Source organism: Theropithecus gelada, chromosome 2, assembly GCF_003255815.1.
Source record: "Theropithecus gelada isolate Dixy chromosome 2, Tgel_1.0, whole genome shotgun sequence".
NCBI lineage: Eukaryota > Metazoa > Chordata > Mammalia > Primates > Cercopithecidae > Theropithecus > Theropithecus gelada.
In genome coordinates, this window is record NC_037669.1 from 137,662,000 (window position 1) to 137,682,565 (window position 20,566).

At 35.2% G+C, this 20,566-nt stretch overlaps 1 protein-coding gene across 1 annotated transcript in view; it reads left to right on the top strand.

Annotated features, from left to right (window-relative positions):
• The first annotated feature begins 1,710 nt into the window (after window positions 1-1,710).
• Window positions 1,711-20,566, top strand: part of GPR149 (G protein-coupled receptor 149) — an 85,246-nt gene continuing 66,390 nt past the window's right edge. Inside the window, exons 1-3 of the mRNA XM_025376840.1 lie at window positions 1,711-2,791; window positions 3,742-3,934; window positions 9,983-10,431. Coding sequence (XP_025232625.1) covers window positions 1,811-2,791; window positions 3,742-3,934; window positions 9,983-10,431 — 1,623 coding nt within the window. The 5' untranslated portion in view covers window positions 1,711-1,810. The remainder of the gene's footprint in view (window positions 2,792-3,741; window positions 3,935-9,982; window positions 10,432-20,566) is intronic.

Sequence of the window (20,566 nt, forward strand, 5' to 3'; positions counted from 1 at the left end):
AGTCTTCAAAAATAAGATTTGTTTTTCATCATGCTTTCTGAATCAATGTCATTTTAAAATGAATGTATGCCCAGCCTTTCTTACTCACACAGCCCTACACAGTCTATACTATCAGTAGGGAGAGCTAGAGTGCTGACTTAGCTGTTACATGTGGTTTTTGTTTCCATTTGCTGAGTGAGGGGGAAAATCAAACAATCAACATATCAAGATAAGTGAAATACCTGCTGTGTTTATTGAAGGGTGTGACTGGCAATGACTAATGCAATCATTTTCTACTAGAACAGATTCAGGTTCAAAATGATACTTCAGTTATTTCTAAAATGAAAAGAATGATTGCAGTTCTATTACTACTTCCAGTTATTAAATCATTGTCATATCAACTGTTTCCTTTCCCTTCCCCTGTTTCCATTTAGACCTCCAGCACTATGTGGGAGAATGCAACCATTTGGTCATGAGGCTGAACTGAGAAGAATGCTACCCTACAGCATACTGGGAAATGCTGGACCAGAAGTACTTCTGTTCGTTACTTCTTTGCTAAATCACTCATCTTGCAAAATTGACCATTCAGAGATACAAACTATTGCATGTCCCAAATACTCTGGTTAAAAATGTAGGGTGATCTTCCTTTTAGGCCCTGTATAATATCATCGGACTTTATGGAAAGTTAGACATATCATTTATTCGAATGACAGCCTGCTTACTTGATGCCATTGACAGAAAATAAATAGCTATAAATAAATGTCTAAAGCTAGTGTGACTCTATCCAAAGATTCTGCATAATCCCATTTAGAGTAATGAGGACTACAACGATAATCTTAAGTACACTAATTTTTTAAAAGAAATCTCCTTCATCTTATTCTTATACATGGCATCGATTATATTCTTCCTCCATTGGATTAAGAAGCAGGAAGTCTAGATAAGAATAAAAGCAGTCCCTTCGTTACTGGAGTAGCTTAGACCTCTCACAGGTGATATTTGTAGTTCACATCAAGCCTGAGCAAGTATTTGGACTAGTTTTACATGTTGAAACCAAAGGGGAAGCTTAGCAAGGACATTGTTTCTTGCTTTGAAAGAGGCAGGCTAAGATATATGTGTATCATTTTGTTCACACACTGAACTCCCCTCCCTTTTTTTCCTGCTTCTCTCCTGCTTGGAGCTGACTCCTCCTTCCTGCAGCTCTGAGGATCACAGGCTGATTGAAGAACACAGCAGTTCAGATGGAATTCTGCGCACAAGCTCCCTCTGACTGGCTCACGCTCGCCCTCTCTCTCTCTCTCTCTCTCTCTTTCTTTCTCTCTACCTTCAAAGCTGAAACCTACCTGACAATCTCCTGCCTTTGAATCCAGCTCTGCAACCAAATGCATCATTTTACTGCTCTTAAAAGTGAACAGAGTTTGATTATCTCAAGCTACAAGCTGCTTTGCTCCATAAGAAGAACCCCAAAGGATCCAGACATCATTGGTTTTCAATGTACCTGAAGAGTTGTTTTTTTGTGGGTTTTTTTTTTCTTTATTCCCTGAAACTTGACAGTGGGAAGGAGTTTTCGCTTTGTTTTTAGTTGGAATGTTGAAAAGTTGTTTGCTCGGGGTTTTTTTTTTTTTTTTATGCTTGAAATGGAACCTAATTTTTAAATATAGCTTGAGTCAGATCTAAAGGAGACACGCCTGACCATTTCCTGCAGGACTGACCGGGAGAACATCTAGAGGGGAACTTGGTAGGAGAAATGAAATCTGATTTGCAGCAGCCAGTCTTTCTTTTGAGAAAACTATCAGACTCATTGATAAGAGAAATTAAATATTGACCAAGGACAATGTCTTTATTTCTCAGTAACTTATCAGCAAATGACTCTAGCCTGTGGAAAGAGAATCATAATTCTACGGACCTTTTAAATCCGCCAGGAACTCTGAATATATATCTTTTTTGCTTGACATGTCTCCTGACTTTTGCAGCCTTGGTGGGCAGCATTTATTCACTAATTTCACTGCTGAAGATGCAGGACAGAACTGTTGTGTCCATGCTTGTGGCTTCCTGGTCTGTGGATGATCTCATGAGCGTCCTGTCGGTGACCATCTTCATGTTTTTGCAGTGGCCAAACGAGGTCCCCGGTTACTTCCAATTTCTATGCACCACATCTGCCTTATTGTATTTATGCCAGGGCCTCTCTAGCAACTTGAAGGCGACTCTCCTAGTCTCTTACAACTTTTACACGATGCACAGGGCTGTGGGGAGCCAGACAGCCTCCAGAAGATCGGGCCAGGTGCTTGGCGTGGCGCTGACCGTGTGGACAGCCAGTCTGCTGCTCTCGGCGCTCCCGCTGTGCGGCTGGGGCGCCTTCGTGCGCACGCCCTGGGGATGCCTGGTGGACTGCTCCAGTTCCTACGTGCTGCTCCTCTCCACCGTGTACGCTTTGGCCTTCGGACTCCTCGTGGGCCTCTCGGTCCCACTTACATACCGATTGCTGTGTTCTGAGGAGCCGCCGAGACTCCACGCCAACTACCAGGAAATTTCCCGTGGAGCTTCAACTCCTGGAACCCCTCCTACTGCGGGGAGAGTGGTTTCCCTGTCCCCAGAGGATGCTCCCGGCCCGAGTCTGCGGCGCTCTAGGGGATGCTCCCCGAGCTCAGACACCGTGTTTGGACCGGGTGCGCCCGCTGCCGCTGGGGCTGGAGCCTGCAGGCGTGAGAACCGGGGAACTCTCTACGGCACCAGGAGCTTCACCGTGAGCGTAGCGCAGAAGCGCTTCGCTTTGATCCTAGCACTTACAAAAGTCGTCCTTTGGCTGCCCATGATGGTAAAAGTGCAGTTGCTCACAAGGCGCGAGTGTGGGTGCCAGACAGTGTAAATGAGTGTCGGGACCGGTGTCGCTGGTTTGGGGAGTCACCAAGAGACACACAGTGAAGTCCACTTGCAAGTGTCTCTCGCTGGGTTTTAGAGATGCACTTAGATAGAGGAAGGCAGTCCGGGATAGGGCTAGTTGGCGGCAAAACCTTTGCTACTAAATGCTTCTCCTTTCAAAAGTCAGGGGCGTGGAGATCGCTTTCCGTCGCGAGCGGCTTAGTTTTCCATATTGGTGGTGGCCAAGGATATTGTCTTACACAGCAAAACCTGAGAGTATTCAGAAAAGGAGAAAGGGAATTAAAAGGTTTTTTCCCTTCAACCTTCTGTCATCCCTTTCTCGCCGTTCCATTCCCGCCTAGTAAGGACGACGCCCATCCTCAGCAGGGAGGGATAGAGGGGAGGAGAGATCAGTTGTGGAGGGAGAAGACAGGGGACAAAACAGGCTTTTGTTCCTCCTTCTAGGAGGAAGCCGATTAAAAGGTGGCAGAGTGGCGCCCCGCTGTGACGAGCGCGCATGGGCGGAGGTGAGGGTCCAGGGAGGCGACAAAGACCATTCGGAGAACCAGATGCAGGTTTCCCGGACGCCTGTTTCCCAGCTAGCGTCCTCCACGTTGTAGACTGTGCCTTTCTGGTGGAGTCTTGAATAGGCAGCGGGCGCAGACACGGCACTCAAAAGCAGAAACTCCTCCCAATCCTGTGCTGTCTGGCGTAGCGGGGTGCGTCCCGCCGTTCCCAACAGCCCACCACCAAGGACAGGGCGCCAGCTCAGTAGCAGAGCTCCCCTCTCGCTGTCAATCATGAAAAGGAACTGGAAAGGGAACTGAGGCAGCGTGCGTGGAGAAAAGGCTTGGGAAGTACAAAGTATAATTTTAGGTTAGATCTGAAGTTCTCTTGCCCTTGCAGATGCACATGGTGGTCCAGAACGTCGTGGGGTTTCAGAGCCTTCCCTTGGAGACATTCAGCTTTCTACTTACCCTGCTGGCCACCACTGTAACCCCAGTGTTTGTCTTGTCCAAACGCTGGACCCACTTGCCCTGTGGCTGCATCATCAACTGCAGGCAGAACGCATACGCAGTGGCATCCGATGGGAAAAAAAGTAAGTCCTCAACACCGCGGTGATTGGCAGCAATACTCGTTCAGTGACTTTCAGAAAAGTAGTCTACTAACAAAGCTGCCTCAGTAGGGAATGGAGAGTCCAAGGATAAATGTAAGTGGTAAATAGTGAGAGGAAATTATGAAACAATCACTACCACAGTTTGGGGGTAAATTTTAAATGAGGCTGGTTTTGAAAAACCCCATGAAGTGCTGTGGCACTGAATAATTATTTTAAGTAGGGAAAAAAAAAAAAAAAGGAAAGACTAGAATTCATTTAACACATCATGTCAACAAAGGCACTTAGATGATGTATTCACTGTAGTTCTTAGTCCAGAATAGAAAACAAACTCCTCTCCCAAGTCTAGAATGAGATGCAGCATTGCCATAACAAGCTTGAATTTGAAAAAGGATTATTAACCCTCTGAAAGGAGTTGAAAACTCATTACACTATAACCCATTATTATGCAATCGAACAGTAAAGAAAGACATTTTTGTTGTTTTACTGCTTGTATTCTTCCAGGGTTTTGGAAAGTTTTCAGAGTAAGGAATCAAGAGTGCTTGAAAACAGTTCCAAAACAAATTGCAAGTGTAGGCCTCTCTCTCTCTCTCTCTCTCTCTCTGTCTCACATAGGCACACACATACACACACGCGTGCGCGGGTGCCCTGGACCAAACACAAAAACAAACAAAACCCTCAGTTTAAAAAAAAAAAAGACACAAGTGACAGTTTGTTACTGTGTGTTCATGTATGAATCTAGCCAAGTTATTTACTTAAAGAAGATTCTGTGTTCTGAAGAGTACACCTAGAATGAGAGTGGAAAGTAGGGTCCATTCCAGAACTCCGTACAGTGTAATTGTTCCCATATTCTAAGACAGGAAAAGTGTTGAGGAGTGAGCTGTATATTTTGACTCTGCCAGGAAGAAAAAGGATATTATTGTATTTTTCCAGACAGAATATAGGATGTTTTATCACTTAATAAATCTGAGAATGCATTAGTGTATGCTGCATTAACTGTCCTATTAATTGTCCTTTGCTCAGATCATGCAAGTATATTATTATTAAACAGAGATGAAGGATAAATAAAAACAGTCCATCTCAGGCTATTTTAGGGTTGCAAAATCTAGAGAATAGGATGTTTTATCACTTAATAAATCTGAGAATGCATTAGTGTATGCTGCATTAACTGTCCTATTAATTGTCCTTTGCTCAGATCATGCAAGTATATTATTATTTAACAGAGATGAAGGATAAATAAAAACAGTCCATCTCAGGCTTAGGGTTGCAAAATCTAGAGAATATCAAAGTATACTCTGCAATCAATTAAACAACAAAGTTATTTGATGTAATTAGCCATGAACTGGCCATTTTTCTTATGTCATAATGATGGCATTTAAAATTTAGAATGTCTAGATATTTTTCAAATGACCAGAAAATTTTTTATTGTTAAGAATGTCATTAAGTTTTATTAGTAGTAGATGACAGATGCATTTGTCTTTAAAATAACCTTAGAACTTATAATAATGATGTGTCTCTAAAGATTAATATCCAGAGCAACAGTGACAGGGAAAATTAATAATAAACCCTTATGGGCCACTTATAAAGACATGTAACATAAAGGAAACAATTCACAAGCCTCAAAACTCTAACATTCTAATAAATCTTAGCATTTTGCCACTAAACTAGTAAACCAGCCCAGTTTTGCGACATCTAAAATTGTGAGAGGGATGAGTCTAGTGTCAGTGAAAATGAAAAGTCTTAGTGAATTGGTTGAAGGCAGTCATTTTTAAGAAGTGGGGACCATCCATCTCAGAGCTGAAAACAAAGCAGACAACAGACTTACTCTTGTAAATGACCTATGAAATATTCTACTTTCTGTACTGCACAGACAGAAGAGTCTTATGGCAGGCTAGCAGAATCAACAGTCACACTCATATCACAGGTTTGAAATTAAAAATATGTCTTTTGAGATCAAAATAACATTTTTTTCTAAAATTACTATTGCTTTTATTTGTGTTTATTTTAAAATTCCAAAGAAGGACTTATATGAAGGCTTATAAAAAAAGAAGCATGGCTTCACAAATAAAACATTGTGATAAACTTTAAGATACTTATAGTTCAAACGACTCCATTCCCGCCATGATCCAGGCTGTGATATCAGAACTTTCTGATAATAACAGTGATGTGTTTCTACTGTCTGAGAAGCCACCATCAATTTTGCTATTGCTAGTATAACACAACAAAATTTTAAAACCCCAAACATAGCACATGCTTAGGTGGACCAGGTGGTTGATCAGCTAGAGTATCTTAATTCTTCGATGGTTCGAGTTTTATGTTTAAACTTTTTGTCCGTAACAAACTAAGATTCCCTCTCTTTATATCCTTTATCAGTCAGCGAACTTCAGAAGCAAGGGAGAGAAAATATATTTTTTTCCTAACATATTTATCATAGGTTAATTTTGAAGATGTAAATATAATTATAAATCTCAACTTCACTAAATGGGAACTGAAAGATGTGCAACCAGAAAATGAATGTGAGCAGTGGAAAAATAATTTGCAGAAATAATAATCTTCTCCTGTTTCCAACAAGAATCTGTACTACTAGTGTCTCAAAAGTGTTTTTTTTTTTTTCTCAAATGATTTTAACATAGAGGTCTCAGGCAGTAGACATACTGGTTGGATAAAGCTATCAGACCCATTTTGTTTGCCTGACATGATGTTTTTTAAATAGGTAAATGTCAAATACATTATATAAAAAATAGATTTTTGATCTTTATTTTTTTTGACAAAATGATAGTATCTGGTAAGTGATATTACTCTGAAGAATGATTTTTTTTTACAAGTTGGTGTAATTACATCTAAAATTGTAATTGGCAAGATGTGATTAAAAGCAGAAGACTAGAGCTAATTCATATTTTATCGAGGATTTTGGAAGAATAAAGATTTTGCTTTTAAGAACAAAAAATTATATTTATTTTTTAAGATGTTTAGTATAAATTTCAAAGGATTCTGGACAATATTCTGATGGCTTTTAAGTTTCTTGAAAATTACTAATCAATGAAAGATCTCTGACTTTCACAAACAGAAATACACAATACAAAAAATACAAAAAAAATACAAAATACAAAATACACAAAATACAAAAAAAAGTTTTTAAAAAATCTCAACTATGTAATTTTTTAGTGATATAAAACTGTAGCACTGTCAAGGCCTTCCTCCTATAAACAAATCAATATTATAAAGATACCACTTTTTTGAAATCATATTTTATTCAGCTAGCATCATCGAGTCAAGGCTAACCTAACAAACCTTTCCTATCACATCAAGCATTATTCCTACAGGTTGCTCCATTCATTCATTCATTCGCTCACTCAATAAATACATATTTATTAGGGAAAACATCACTATGTGTCTAGCACTGTGCCGCATGTTCAATAAGGAACAGAAATTCCCAACCCATGACCCATTCGCTGAATTTGGTTCAAAGAGCTGGTTTTTAACCAATGTTTATAGTTACTTATAACTAATTTTAATTATGGACCGAAATTTTAAGATCAGGATATTTTATATCAAGTCTATGAACCTGGTTTGTCTGAAAAATTAGGATTCTTGACAACCCAACCCCTAATCTCCCCACAAATGGCTGGAGCTGAGAATCCTGCTTTAGGTGGAGAAAGAGCTTTCCCATTTGTCTTTGTTAATAATTAATGTTAGCTAACTGGCCCCATAGACACTTTTTATTTTCTGCTTTTGGTTCATTTAAAAAAAAAATACCCAGTCTTTATCCTCAAAGAACTTAGAAATGATTAGTTTTGACTCTGATTCTCATATTTTCTTCAACATAATTTTGATTATTAACTATATTAATGTATTTTTATAGGGATTCACCCCCTTACAACCAGCCTCTCATCTTACCTTGTCAACTTTGTGATATTGTTATAACCTATTATCTCAACTTAAGTATCTCAGGTACATTAGTTACTTCAGGCAGAATTTGCCATTTAAGTGATAAATCACTAACAAGAAATGTTTCATTGATTATACTGCACAATTACTGTATTTCGTCTGACTTAAAAACAGCACATTGTGTAACTCTGCTTCCATTAACATAATACTTTCATGGGTCTGATTAGCAATAAAGCAATTTCAAATAAAGGCAAATAACTCCAATTCTGAAAACAGCTAGCTTTAAATTCAGATCATTTTACCTGTAAGTAATCTTCAGTAGCTTTTGTCTGTCATCCCCAGTTTTCTCCAGCGTAAAATAGAATCAATAAGTTTTTTACTAAGTAGGATTGTTGGTGTATTAAATGAGATATTCGATGTGCAAAACGACCTCAGAATGTTCTATCACATCATGGTCTCTTGATAATCCTCCATTCTTTTCATAACCTACCTCACACAGCCCTTTGTCCCTTGTGATATGGAGGTGAAGTCCGCATTAACACATTCTGCACACTCCTTCACAAACATTACTCATTTTTACTTTATATATTTGAGATTACAATGTGCAACTCATAAAATTATAGTCATAGACATCAATTTTATCATGTTATATCACAAAATTGGGATTTTATGATAGCATTTGTTTTCTTAATGGCCTTGAATTGACAATTTGTCATTTTATATCTTTTTTGGAGAAAAATAGAAACCCATCAATAATTTAAACATCCTTTTAGTTCCTTCACCTTTCACATTCTTAAAGCAAGTTAAACAGCATAACTTGATTTTACTTGACTACATTACTAGAAGACGTCAATAAAAATATAAATGAGACAGTATATAAAATATGAACATCTATTTCTACTTTTATTTTTTCTTCGAATCAAAATTTTTCTTGCTTGTATTCTGGCTCAAATAACAATGAATGATACTGATAAATTCTATTTTTCAGTCAACAGAATTGGTTTACAAATCTTAGATTCTGAGAAACATCTCAGTAATAGAATCAGCATATGAATGACACTAGGGTATGTTGCAAAATGAACCAAATTTTACTTATTTTTGTAGAAAGTTTAAATCTTTTCATACATTTTTTTCTACCAAAGACAGCTAAATGTCTCACTATAAAACACAGAGCTATCAAAGTAGAAAATTTGTTTGACACAAACCATGTTTTGACAGATGAAAGAAAAAACATTAAATTATATCTTGTCTACCACCTTAATATAACTTGATTCTTAATATATAAAACTTACCTAGCATTTAATGACATTCAAAATAAAAATTGTATCACTTTCTGTTACTTTCTTGCTTTTTATTCTAAGACTTTGCATCACTCCACCAACTAATAGTACTATAATTAGTATATCATCATATTTCACCTGATTTAAATCATAAAAATTTTATGCATTCCTGCTAAACTCTTATAATAATCAGCTTTATAGACATTATAAAGTGCTTCAATTTGCAAAAAATATTAATCCATCTAATTTTTTACCGTTCATTTCACATTTACTTGTATCAGAAATGTACATTTTTTTTTTTAATTTAAAAGCTATTTAGCAGCATGGTCTAATTTTAACTGGATGCATTTATAGACATACAAATGACAAAAATTATACACCAAAATATTTAAAGAAGTTATATTTATTGGTGGTATTCTTAGCTGAATAACTCATGTAATATTAAGACTACTTAATTAATTTCTAGCAAAATAAAATTTATAAATAATATATCTTATCCCAAAATATAAGGAAATGTGCAAAATAATTGGTTAGACTAAGATAAGCTAAAACAATGTATTTGAGAATTTCCTAATGTATGGCTTAGTTTTTGTTATATAAGGCTTCTTTAGTGACCAAAAGAGTTTTTAAGATTGTATGTATTTCAAGACCCTCATTGTGTAAATGAGAAAAATTAGACACAGGGTAATAAGATAATTTTGTGAGGCATAATTTCTTTGCATAATTAACAAAAAGTAAATGAAGATAATTTTAAAACTTATAATAATCAAGTTGAATGCACTTTCTATTTTTATTTGCTATATATAGCCAATGTGGTTTATATCTACCTTACTAGCCATAAACTGTTGTTTTTATTTTTACTCAGTCAAGAGAAAAGGCTTTGAATTCAATCTATCATTCAAAAAAAGTTATGGGATTTATAAAATAGCACATGAAGATTACTATGATGATGATGAAAATTCCATATTCTATCACAACCTGATGAACTATGAGTGTGAAACTACAAAAGACCCTCAGAGAGACAACCGTAACGTCTTCAATGCTATAAAAGTAGAAATCAGCACCACGCCCTCTCTGGACAGCTCCACACATGGCGGCATCAATAAATGCACAAATACTGATATTACAGAAGCTAAACAGGATTCCAACAACAAAAAGGGTGCGTTTTCTGACAAAACAGGAGGGGATATTCACTATGAAGAAACTACCTTTTCTGAAGGGCCAGAAAGAAGACTGTCTCATGAAGAGAGTCAGAAACCAGATATTTCAGACTGGGAGTGGTGTAGGAGTAAATCAGAAAGAACCCCTCGTCAGGTACAGTAAAGATTGTTCTTGCTGTTAAATTAAAGGTGATACTAAATGTGATAGTCATGAAAAACATTATCAGTTGTTTATTTTATTCAATCTAGTCCAACATTAACTTCACTTGCCTCAATTAATTTCCATGATATTTAATTTTATTTCAAGGTGTCTTTTGAAGGACTTTTTAATTCTTTTAATCAGTTTAAAATCTATACATTTTATAACAGGAAGAGTTAAACAGGCTCTAGGGCATTCTTTTTTAACCTCAAGTAACCTGCATAAATTCAGATTAGATTCTCAGAACTCACGGTTCAAATTAATTTAGTTTGTAGATATTATTTTTCCCTCCTCTATTCCAAAGGTATCTCTTAAGTCTCCAAGGGAAGTTTTTTTTTTTTTTTTTTGTAAAGGCAAATATTTATACAACTTGCAGTGAGAAGTGTTGTTCTGTTGAAAGTATATTAGGCAGCTTGCCTATCAGTCTTACTAGAACTAATCCCTCCAGTACCCAGCAGAAAAAAAATTAATCCAGAGTACATTCAGGTGAGCATTTGCAAGCCCTTATGAATGTTCCATCTCCTTAAATATGGAAGAATGGTTTTATAGTATTTTATAAAGCTAAAAGAATTTGCATTTGAATTTCTCGTCCTTTCCTAAATTTCAGCCTTCCTAAAATGGTGAGGGATCCTTCTCATTTATTGAAATGGCAGTGTGACATTGATATGAGATTTTTTTCTTTCTCCAAGCTTTCATATGTGATAATTAAGTTGCCCTTGCTTTCCACACTATTGATTTCCTAGGAAAAAGGAGTCTTTTTTCTACATGAGTTAATGGAAATCAGAATCTACATGCACCTAATCTCTGGAATCAAAAGCATTATTTTAGAAATACACTGATAGGAATAATGTATTCATTGATCAAAAGTATGATCATATAACATGAACTATAAATATGAGCAGAATAATTTGAGATTTTCTTTATTCTCATTAAGTAAAACTACTAGTCTCCTGATATCATTGTTTTTAAAGTGAGTTGAATAGTAAAAGAAGGTGTATGAAATATATTATAAGAAGAGATAATTGTGCATATTGTTTAGAGATTAGAAATCAAAGGAAAATATGGAAAATATCACTAAATATTTGTCATAAATTAAATAATACAGTAAAAGGTGGAGGCCAAAGAACACAACGCACCATATGTTTAGAAAAAATGTTTTTTCCCAACTAAGAGGGGAATTCCGACACTTTCATCATCAATTTGCTCCTGAATAATCTAAACCTCTTAGTCTTGCACTTAGAAATTGTTTTAAGTTATGTTCATAATGAAGCGAGTGTGTGTGTGTGTCCATCCCAATAACTTGTAACTACCTTCGGTGCTAGTCACCTATATCATCCGCGTGATTAACCCTTACGGATTACAGCTATCTTGAATCTTACTCATATTTTTGTTACATTCTTTTATCACAAATGTATGTACTTCTAACATAATACATTGTTTAGCTTTGCTAATTTTGAGCCTTCTAAAGATGGTATCATGCTGTATATAGTCTTCTGGGGCCTGCTTTTGTTCATTTAACATTGCTGAGTAGCTCAATTTTCTTATTTATTTCATCAAAACAGTTGGAATTATTATCTAAAATACCACAACTAAACGCCTTCATTTAAAAGCCTTGGTTATAGTTTGGAAAGTGGAGTCAAATAACTATAACTAGAACATGAATAACTGTAACTAGAATGTGAAAAAATCAGACACTGTTTGCACATAAGAATGATGAACAACTTACCCACAATCTTCTTTAAATCAAAAATTAAAATGATTTATGTAAAGTATAAAACTTTGATCAATCCAGATATCTTTCAGCTATAAATATTGGCTTATTAAATATAGATATTTAAACAACTGTAATGATCAAGTCTTTCAGGAAACTTCTCTGAAATGGTCACCATGAAAAAAATGATTAGAGGTAAGATGGATAATACAATATTCTGGAAAGGTAAAACTTTTTATTTCCAGGAACTAATTAAAATTAAATAAAATACTATCATAAATTTTAAAACAACAGGAAGAAATCCTAAACTGCAGATTGACATTTTTTGTATAACCTTCCCTTAGTAAAAGTACCTGTGGTCTTTAAGGTTAGCCTCAAATACAAATACAAAATTTTAAATTAAAAAAGTGTTACAAAATTATACGAAACATTTTAAAGCACAAAGTTAAAAATGTTCACATTGTAATTTAAAATGTTAGCAAAAAACACATTTAGGACTGAAAATCTTATGAGAACTTTTCCTAAGACCAAAACAGCTTTTAATTCTTACCCTTTTCTTCAGCAGCAAATATTACATGGAAGTGAATGATGACTTAGAAAGGACTTTCATTTTTATCTTTTTCTTCCCAGTGCCGTTTGTTGCTCTCAGCTATGTTAACATATGTATCTTATATAGTGATGCATTAAACTGTGTGGTAGACACTGCAGTTACTCTATAAAAACTCTACTTCTTTTGATTGTTTTATGGTTGTACTTTCAAACATTTAGGCTCAATTTATCAATTTGTGTCTAATGGTACTACATTTAATAGTATGTGTTCTCGGGATTTTTTAAAAAGCAGATTTGATTTTAAACATATTTAGTGAGCTCTCCTTTATTTGCACAGTATGCTTTGTTTAATTTTTTATTGAAGTTTATGTTAACAATTCTCAGTATATTTTCTTGGAAGTCCTGGTAGGAGTTAGACTATCATCACATCAAGGTTAAGGTGTAGAAATGATGGTAATAGAATGGCTTCAGTAGATTTAAATGTGATCCAATAAAATTTACAAGAATTGAAGGTATTCATAAGACTGAAATTCAGTTTTAACCTGGTCACGTAATTGCTTCTTTTTGAACACCTAAGTAGAAATCTAAGCAGTTTACCATTTTGAAAGTTCAGAAGGAATAGTCAGAAGGGTCAGAGATTTTTAGTTAGAAAGTCTTAATGTGATAGCCACTGGTATGACTCTTTCTGAAATGAAATGATAATTTTCTAGAACCCCAAATTTTGTCATCTATGAATAAAGAAAATTAGACTTATAAAATAATTGACTGGCCTGTGGGTGATCACTCTATTTTCTCTTTTAATACTAAGTTCATACAGTTACCCTGGATTCCATTTTCTTTCCTTTTAATGTTCTGTTTTAGAGTTCCAGAAACTCACTCATTTATTTTTGTGAATCAAAAACATAGATATTCTGAAACTTTTAATCTATTTACAATCCTATCATTATAGGATCTGTAAGGCAGAAGGTCCTCCATTTTGCCAGTAGGCTGTTTTAAAAACAGATTCTGAAACATTCCCTCTCAAGTCGCCTGAGAATCAAGGAAATTTTATTTTCATTTTAAGGAAAATGTTTTAGCTGTCTAAAAATAGTTTTCTAAAGTTATGTTGTATCAGTTGTTAACAGAGTTTAGTAGCAGTATTGGTTTCTATAGTATTTTAAAAATATTATTGTTTAAGTAATTTTCATAGGAAACTACAGGATCCAAAAGCTAGCTAGACTATTTTGAGTTCTTTAGATCAGAGCCTCTCAGGCTTTAATGTGCATACTAGTCAAATGGGTATCTTATTAAAATGTGGATTTTGATTGATTAGGTATGAGATGGGATCCAAGATTCTCCATTCGTAATAAGCTTCCAGATGATTTCTGTACAAAACCAAGATCCCACCTCAGACCTACAGAATCAAAATTCTGTAGGTTAATATACACATTAAAAATTTAAAAGCACTGCTTTAGATTCTAATTGCTAGAGAATGGGCATGAGTTTGAAGTGCAGGGCAAAATTAATTCTTTCTGTTTAAGATATGATCCATTAAGTATAAAGCTGGAAAAAAATACTCAATACACATATCTCTTCCCTCTTCCTAAAAACTGTGCATCTTTTCTTTTCACTTTAAAAAACAAACTATTTTAAAAATGAGGACAGCATATTGCTGTTTTCTGTGACACTATTAGCTTAAAATGAAGATGCCTAAACTTGTCTGAGTAATTTCTGACATTTTAACTGAAATGATCATACTAGAAAAAATTCACTTAAAACCTATTTATAGCCTCCACCTGGTCATCTTAACAGAAATGATCATCTGGAATATACTTTAATTTTGACTACATTCATTTGTTTGAAGTGCTTAGTTTATTGCTCGCTGCTCAGAAACTTGAAAATTTGCTACACTGCCTAGTTTTTATAAAAGTATAAAGTTTATTGTTTTTATAATTATTAAACTAACTTACAAATATTGTAGAAAATCTAGAAATTGCCGATAAGCAAAGGAAAAAACTCATTTCCACCTACCCAGAGTTAACCACTGTTTACATTTTGTTGTATAAAATATCACGCTCTTTTCTATGCATATATTTTTACTTTTGACAAAAACAAACAAACAAACAAACACAGTCCTGCTGTATGTACTGCATGCGCTCTGCTTTTCTCCACTTAACAGTGTAACTTTAACCTCAATTTAATTGTTTCATCCCTTTGTGTCATTATCTCGTGTAGTTTACAGTGGCTATTTGAAGTGTGGCTGAAAACTCATCCATGAATATAAATTTGTTCTCAAGTATATAAAATCTTGGAAGTTGAACCTAAGGGAATTGTATTCTAAACTACTTCAGATATTTCATAGTACATTTTGTGATCCTCACAGCATGCATCATTTTGCCGCAATGAGTAAAAATAGCTCTAACTGCTCACGTTCTACAAATTCAAGGGAATTAGCATTGGGTCAAAGCTTTCATTGAATCATATATTTACCTGTTAGCTAAGAATTCTGTTAACATTCTCATAAAAGTCTCCTGGCTTATGAAACCTAAAAGATTGTGTACTGAAATGACCCAGCTGTGGCTTAAATCTCTTCTTGGTTACTCTCTACTTGAACTCAAGTAACTAGGAACTCACCGTATTTTTAAAACTTTTTATTGTGAACTAATACATGACCTACAAAACAGTTGCAAAAAATAGTACAGAGTTTCAATATATCTTAATTCAGTTTCCACTAACGTAAACATGTTACACTGTACAGTGCAATTATCAAGAAATTAATAACTAATCTCTAAATTTTATTTCAGTTTTACCAATTGTCCTCTTTCTGGTTCTGGATCTAATCCCTGATGATATATTGTACTTGTTTTTATGACTCCTTACCTCCAATTTGTAACAGCTTCTCACTCTTTCTTCGTCTTGCATGATGTTTACTCTTTTGAAGACTACTGGTCAATTTTGTTTTTGTTTTGGGAATACCCCTCATTAGTAATTGTCTTATTTTTCAGTTGATAGAATTAAAGACAAGAATATCACCAAAGTGATGTTTGTCTTTTCTAGTTCGTCATATCGAAAGGTACATGATGTTGATGCATCTTATGAAGGTGATGTTCCCTTCATAAAATTGGTGTCTGCCAGATTTCTCCATGTAAAGCTTCTATTTTTCCCCCTTGTGATTTTTAAGTGTCTTGTGAAGAGATATTTTGAGGTTATGTGTAGTCTTTTATCCCTAGCTAACCCCACCCTTTCCCCTGAGTCTCCAAAGTCCAATGTGTCATTCTTACACTTTTGCATCCTCATGGCTTAATTCACACATATGAATGAGAATATATGATGTTTGATTTTGATTCCTGAGTTGCTTCACTTAGAATAATAGTCTCTAATTCTATGCAGGTTGCTGTGAATGCCAATATTTTGTTCCTTTTTATGGCTGAGTAGTATTCCATGTATATATACACCACAATTTCTTTATCAACTCGTTGATTGATAGGGTTTTGGGCTGATTCCATATTTTTGTGATTACAAATTCTGCTGTGATAAACATGCATGTGCAGGTATCTTTTTCGTACAATGACTTCTTTTCCTCTGGGTAGATACCTACTAGTGGGATTGCTGGATCAAATGGTATATCACTTTTAGTTCTTCAAGGAATCTCCACGCTGTTTTCTATAGTGATTGTACTAGTTTACATTACCACCAACAGTGTAAAAGTGTTCCCATTTTACCACATCCCTGCCAATATCTATTTTTTTTTTATTTTATAATTATGGCCATTCTTGCAAATGTGAGGTGGTATCACATTGTGATTTTGATTTGCATTTCCCTGATCATTAGTGATGTTGAGTATTTTTCTGTGTGCTTCTGGCCATTTGTATATCTTCTTTTGAGAATTATCTATTCATATCCTTTGCCCACTTTTTGGTGGGATTGTTTATTCCTTGATGACCTATTTGAGTTCTTTGTAGATTCTAGATATCACTCTTTTGTCAGATGTATAGACTGTGAAGATTTTTTTCCCATACTATGGCTTGTCTGTTAACTCTGCTGATTATTGCTTTCACTGTGCAGAAGCTTTTTAGTTTACTTAAATCCCATCTATTTATCTTCATTTTTGTTGCATTTGCTTTTGTGTTCTTGGTCTTTAAGACTTTGACTAAGCCAAAGTCTAGAAGGGTTTTGCCAATTTTATCCTATAGGATATTTATGACTTCAGGTCTTAGATTTAAGTCGTGATCCATCTTGAGTTGATTTTTGCATAAGGTGAAAGATGAGGATCCAGTTTCTTTCTTTTACATGTGACTTGCCAATTAGCCCAGCACCATTTGTTGAATAGGGTGTCCTTTCCCCCACTTTATGTTTTTGATTGCTTTGTCAAAGATGAGTTAACTGTAAGTGTTTGGCTTTATTTCTGGGTCCTCTATTCTGTTTCATTGGTCTATGTGTCTGTTTTTATGCCAGTACCATTATATTTTGCTGACCATGGCCTTGTATTATAGTTTGAATTTGGGAAATGTAATGCCTCCAGATTTATTCTTTTTGCTTAGTCTTGCTTTGGCTATGTGGGCTCTTTTTTGGTTCCACATGAATTTTAGGACTGTTTTTTCTAGTTCTGTGAAGGAATGATGGTGGTATTTTGATGGGAATTGCATTGAATTTGTAGATTTCCTTTGGCAATAAGGTCATTTTCACAAAATTGATTATACCCATACTTGAGCATGGGATGTGTTTCCATTTGTTTGTGTCATCTATGATCTCTTTCAGCAGTGTTTGGTAGTTTTCCTTGTCTTTCACCTCCAAGTATTTTATTGTTTTTGCAACTGTTGTGAAAGGGGTTGAGTTATTGGTTTGATTCTCAATTTGGTTGCTGTTGATGTATAGCAGATCTACTGATTTGTGTACATGAATTTGTATCCTGAAACTTTGCGCATTTATTTACCAGTTCTAGGAGCTTTTTGGATGAGTCGTTAGGTTTTCCAGGATCATCGCAAACAGCAACAATTTGACTTCCTCTGTGCCAATTTGCCCTTTATTCCTTTCTCTTGTCTGATTGCTTGGCTAAGACTTCTATGTTGAATAGAAGTGATGAAAGAGGGTATCCTTGTCTTGTTCCATGTCTCAGGGCGTATATTTTCTACTTTTCCCTGTTCAGTATAATGTTGGCTGTGGATTTGTCATAGATGGCTTTTATTACCTTAAGATATGTCCCTTCTATGCTGATTTTGCTGAGGGTTTTAATCATAAAGAGATACTGGGTTTTGTCAAATGCTTTTTCTGCATCTATTGAGATGATTATGTGATTTTTGTTTGTAATTCGGTTTAGGTAGTGTATTACATTTATGGACTTACATATGTAAAACCATTCCTGCATCCCTGGTATGAAACCCACTTGATCATGGTGGATTCTCCTTTTGACATGGTGTTGGATTCAGTTAGCTAGTGTTTTGTTAAGGATTTTTGCATCTATGTTCATTAGGAATACTGGCCCATAGTTTTCTTTAGTTGTTATGTCCTTCCCTGGTATTGATATTAGAGTGATACTGGCTTTGTAGAATGATTTTGGAAGAATTCTCTCTTTCTCTATCTTTTGGAATAGTGTCATTAGGATTGGTACCAATTTTTCTTTGGAAGTCTGATAGAATTCAGCTGTGAATTCGTCTGGTCCTGGACTTTTTTGGTTGGCAAATTTTTAATTACATGTTAATCTTGCTGCTTGTTATTGGTCTGTTTAAAGATTCTATGTCTTCCTGGTTTAATCTAGAAGAGTTGTATAGTTCTGGGGATTTATTCATCTCCTCTAGGTTATCTAGTTTATGTGCATAACGGCATTCATATTAGCCTTGAATAATCTTCTGTATGTGTGTGGTATCAGCTGTAATATTTCCCATTTCATTTGCAATTGAGCTTATTTGGATTTTCTCTCTTCTTTTCTTGATTATCTCGCTAATGGTCTAGAGATTTTATTTATCTTTTCAAAGAACCACCTTTTTGTTTAATTTATCTTTTGTATTTTTGTTTGTTTGTTTGTTTCAATTTCGTTTACTTCTGCTCTGATATTTGTTATTACTTTCCTTCTGCTGGGGTTGGGCTTGAATTGTTCTTGTTTCACCAGTTCCATGAGGAGTGACCTTATATTGTCTATTTGTGTTCTTTCAGAATTTTTGATGTAGGTATTTAATACTATGAACTTTGCTCTCAGCACCACTTTTGCTGTATCCCAGAGGTTTTGATAAGTTTTGTCACTATTATCATTCAGTTCAAAGAATTTTTAAATTTCTATCTTGATTTCATTTTTGACCCAATAGTCATTCGGGAGCAGGTTATTTAATTTCCATGTATTTGCCTGGTTTTCAGGCTTCCTTTTGGAGTTGATTTCCAATTTTATTCCACTGTGGTCTGAGAGAATACTTAATATAATTTCAATTTTCTTAAATTTACTGAGACTTGTTTTGTGGCCTATCATATGGTCTATCTTGGAGAATGTTCCATGTGTTGATGAATAGAATGTATATTCTATTGGGTAGAATGTACTATAAATATCTGTTAAGTCCATTTGTTCTCGGATACAGTTTAAGTTCATTGTTTCTTTGTTGACTTTGCGTCTTGATGACCTGTCTAGTGCTGTCTTTGGAGTATTAAAGTCCTCCACTATTATTGTGCTGCCATCTGTCTCATTTCTTAGGTCTAGTGGTAATAGTTTTATAAATTTGGGAACTCCAGTGTTAGGTGCATGTATATTTAGAATTGTGATATTTTCCTGTTGCACTAGTTCTTTTCTCATTGCACAATGTCCCTCTTTGTCTTTTTAAACTGCTGTTGCTTTACAGTTTGCTTTGTCTGATGTAAGAATAGCTACTCTTGCTCACTTTTCGTGTCCACGTGAATCCTTATGTGTTAGGTGAGTCTCCTGAAGGTGGCAGAAACTTGGTTAGTGAACTCTTATCCACTCTGCCATTCTGTATCTTGTAAGTGGAGCATTTAGACCATTTACATTCAATGTTAGTATTGAGATGTGAGAAACTATTCTATCCTTCATGGTATTTGTTGCCTGAATACCTTGGTTTCTTTTTCACTGTGTTATTGTTATACAGGTCCTATGAGATTTATGCTTTTAGGGGGTTCTGTTTTGGTGTATTTTGAGGATACGTTTCAATAGTTAGAGCTCATTTTAGCAGTTCTCGTAGTGCTAGCTTGGTAGTGGCAAATTCTGTCAGCATTTGTTTGTCTGAAAAAGACTGTGTCTTTCCTTCATTTATGAAGCTTAATTTCACTGGATACAAAATTCCTGGATGATTGTTTTGCTTAAGGAGGCTAAAAGTAGGGCCCCAATCCCTTCTAGGGTGTAGGATTTCTGCTGAGAAATCTGCTGTTAATCTGATAGGTTTTCCTTTGTAGGTTACCTGATGCTTTTGCTTCACAGTTCTTAAGATTATTTCCTTTGTCTTGACTTTTGGTAACTTGATGACTATGTTCCTAGGAGATGATCTTTTCGCAGTGAATTTCCCAGGTGTTCTTTGAGTTTCTTGTATTTGGATGTCTAGATGTCTAGCAACACCGGGGAGGTTATGCTGGATTATTCCCTCAAATATGTTTTTCAAACTTTCAGATTTCTCTTTTTCCTCAGGAATACAATTTGTTCTTAGATTTGGATGTTTAACATAGTCCCAAACTTCTTGTAGGCTTTGTACATTTTTAAAAATTCTTTTTTCTTTGTCTTTGGTGGATTTGGTTAATTCAAAAGTCTGTCTTTGAGCTCTGAAGTTTTTTCTTCTGCTTGTTCAATTCTATTGCTGAGACTTTCCAGTGCATTTTGCATTTCTCTGAGTGTGTACTTGATTTCCAGAAGCTGTGATTGTT